The sequence below is a fragment of the Apaloderma vittatum genome, unplaced genomic scaffold (assembly GCF_000703405.1).
Source record: "Apaloderma vittatum isolate BGI_N311 unplaced genomic scaffold, ASM70340v1 C11996226, whole genome shotgun sequence".
Lineage (NCBI taxonomy): Eukaryota > Metazoa > Chordata > Aves > Trogoniformes > Trogonidae > Apaloderma > Apaloderma vittatum.
In genome coordinates, this window is record NW_009746762.1 from 1 (window position 1) to 1,844 (window position 1,844).

Here is a 1,844-nt window from a genome sequence, read left to right on the forward strand (position 1 = left end):
GGTGCCGCCCCGTTCTCTGCCAGCAAGGCCAGCCCGCGGGTGTGGAGCGTCAGCCGGTCGATGGGGAGCCACTACGAGAGGCCGTGGGTGAAGGTGCTGCCTCTCAGTCTGCTCTGCACTGGACTGCTGCTCTGGTGCGTGTTCAGGCCAAAAACGGAGATCGATGAGCGACTGGAAGCCGTTTTCTCCAGTCAGATCGCGAACTCTGTGGCCCAGAAGGGCAATGCTCCCTTGCAACCGCAGAAGGAGAAATGAGGCCTGGAGTGGAGCTGCAGCCAATTTGGTGCCAAAAGTTTGCTGGCATTCACCTGGTTAGAAGCTGTAGTGATACTTAAATGGGAAAACTTGGTTTTTCCAGCCCTTCGGCAGCCTTAGCTCACAAGCTTGGTTCCTTCATGCATTCTGCCACTTTCTGTGCTGGTGTTAGCTTAGTAATTTACACTGATAGGGCACGGAGTAGTTTATTCCTGCATTGGAACAGGAGGTATTGCGTGTCAGCTCGTACTTGAAGATAATGTTTAACACAACCTGTCTCTTTTCCATGAATCATTTTTAGATGCACAGTGTATGAAGATATTAAAGCTATGAGTTTGTAAAGTTGCTGCTGGTGACCTTGATTTGACATTTTGCTAGTCACAGAGTATGTTCAACTTACATTGAAGACAGTTCTAAGTGTCCGATTCATAAACATGAAACTTCTTGTTCTGCTAAATAATGTAGAAACTATCTTTTTCAACCTTTCATGAATAGTTAGTGCTTGCTTTCTGGACTAGAACTTCTTAGGAATGCCTGGTTTAGGTGACAGTGGTAGGAGCCATTTTTGCTGGTAATTGAAGTGATTGTCTTGTGTATTGGAGAAGAAACCTCTAGTTTCACTAAACAATGTAGTACCTTGTTTTTCCTACAGATTCATAGATGTTCAGACTTGCATACTTGGAGACTTTTCTGGGAGAGGAGGAATCCAAACTACTAATAAAACTCATTTCCCTTTAAAGTCAGAGCCAGTCTTTTTAAGCTTTCAAATGTAAAAATGCAAAACTAGTTTTGTGCCATTAAAATTCCTAATTAAAAAAAAGCAACAAACGCAAAAACCAACCAAACAAAAAAAAATCAACCCCCCTCTAAACATTGCAGCAGTTAGTAAGAGAGGCTGGAGCTACAGGGAAAACTGACTGAACCTTGTTTGTCTAACACTGCTGATGAGTCTCTGAACAACATGCACCACCATGACTGTTGATTTTGCTGTAGCGTCCCTGCAGTTTGACTGCACAATGCCTGGTGAATGAGTACACTTGGTTTGGTAATGTCACGAAGATTAATTTGTCTGGGGATGCAACTTTTACTACAGTAGAATGTCACAAGTGCGACACATGTGTGGGGCTATCCCTATGAGTGAGCGAGTGACCCTGGATTTTATTTATATTGACCTAAGATGTAATGCCTGTTTCCCTGACTAGCTTGCTTTCTCTGTATTCTGTTAAAAGCATGAAGCCAGCAATATACAGCTTTGCTTAGGGAGATAAACAGCTGCCTCTCTGTGTGTGCCTCGTTTGGGAGTGAAGGAATAGGTGTCTAATAAAAGTGCTCTACGTGTAGAACTGTTCTTGTAGTCTTGCTTTTAAGGTTCTGGAAAACTTGCAAACCATCTTCGCCAAGCCCTGTGCTCGTTTTGGAACCATTCTGGTCATCTCTGCGACCGTGGAACAGAAATTTGGAGCCGAGTGGGAGAAGGCACAAGGTAAGGGTGGTGACAGACGGGGGCAGCAGGAGCTCAGCTGGATGTTGGCCAGCGTATGAAATAGTGAAACAGTCCGTGGTGTTGACAGGGCTGGGACAGAGGTTGG

At 44.8% G+C, this 1,844-nt stretch overlaps 1 protein-coding gene across 1 annotated transcript; it reads left to right on the plus strand.

Moving 5' to 3' along the window:
* Positions 1–15: 15 nt before the first annotated feature.
* On the plus strand, positions 16–255 carry LOC104279993 (chromosome unknown open reading frame, human C16orf91; the record flags this gene model as incomplete). Its single annotated transcript, XM_009877484.1, has 1 exon — positions 16–255. A coding segment is annotated over one exon (240 nt), but the record flags the coding sequence as incomplete, so codon positions are not given.
* Positions 256–1,844: the final 1,589 nt, after the last annotated feature.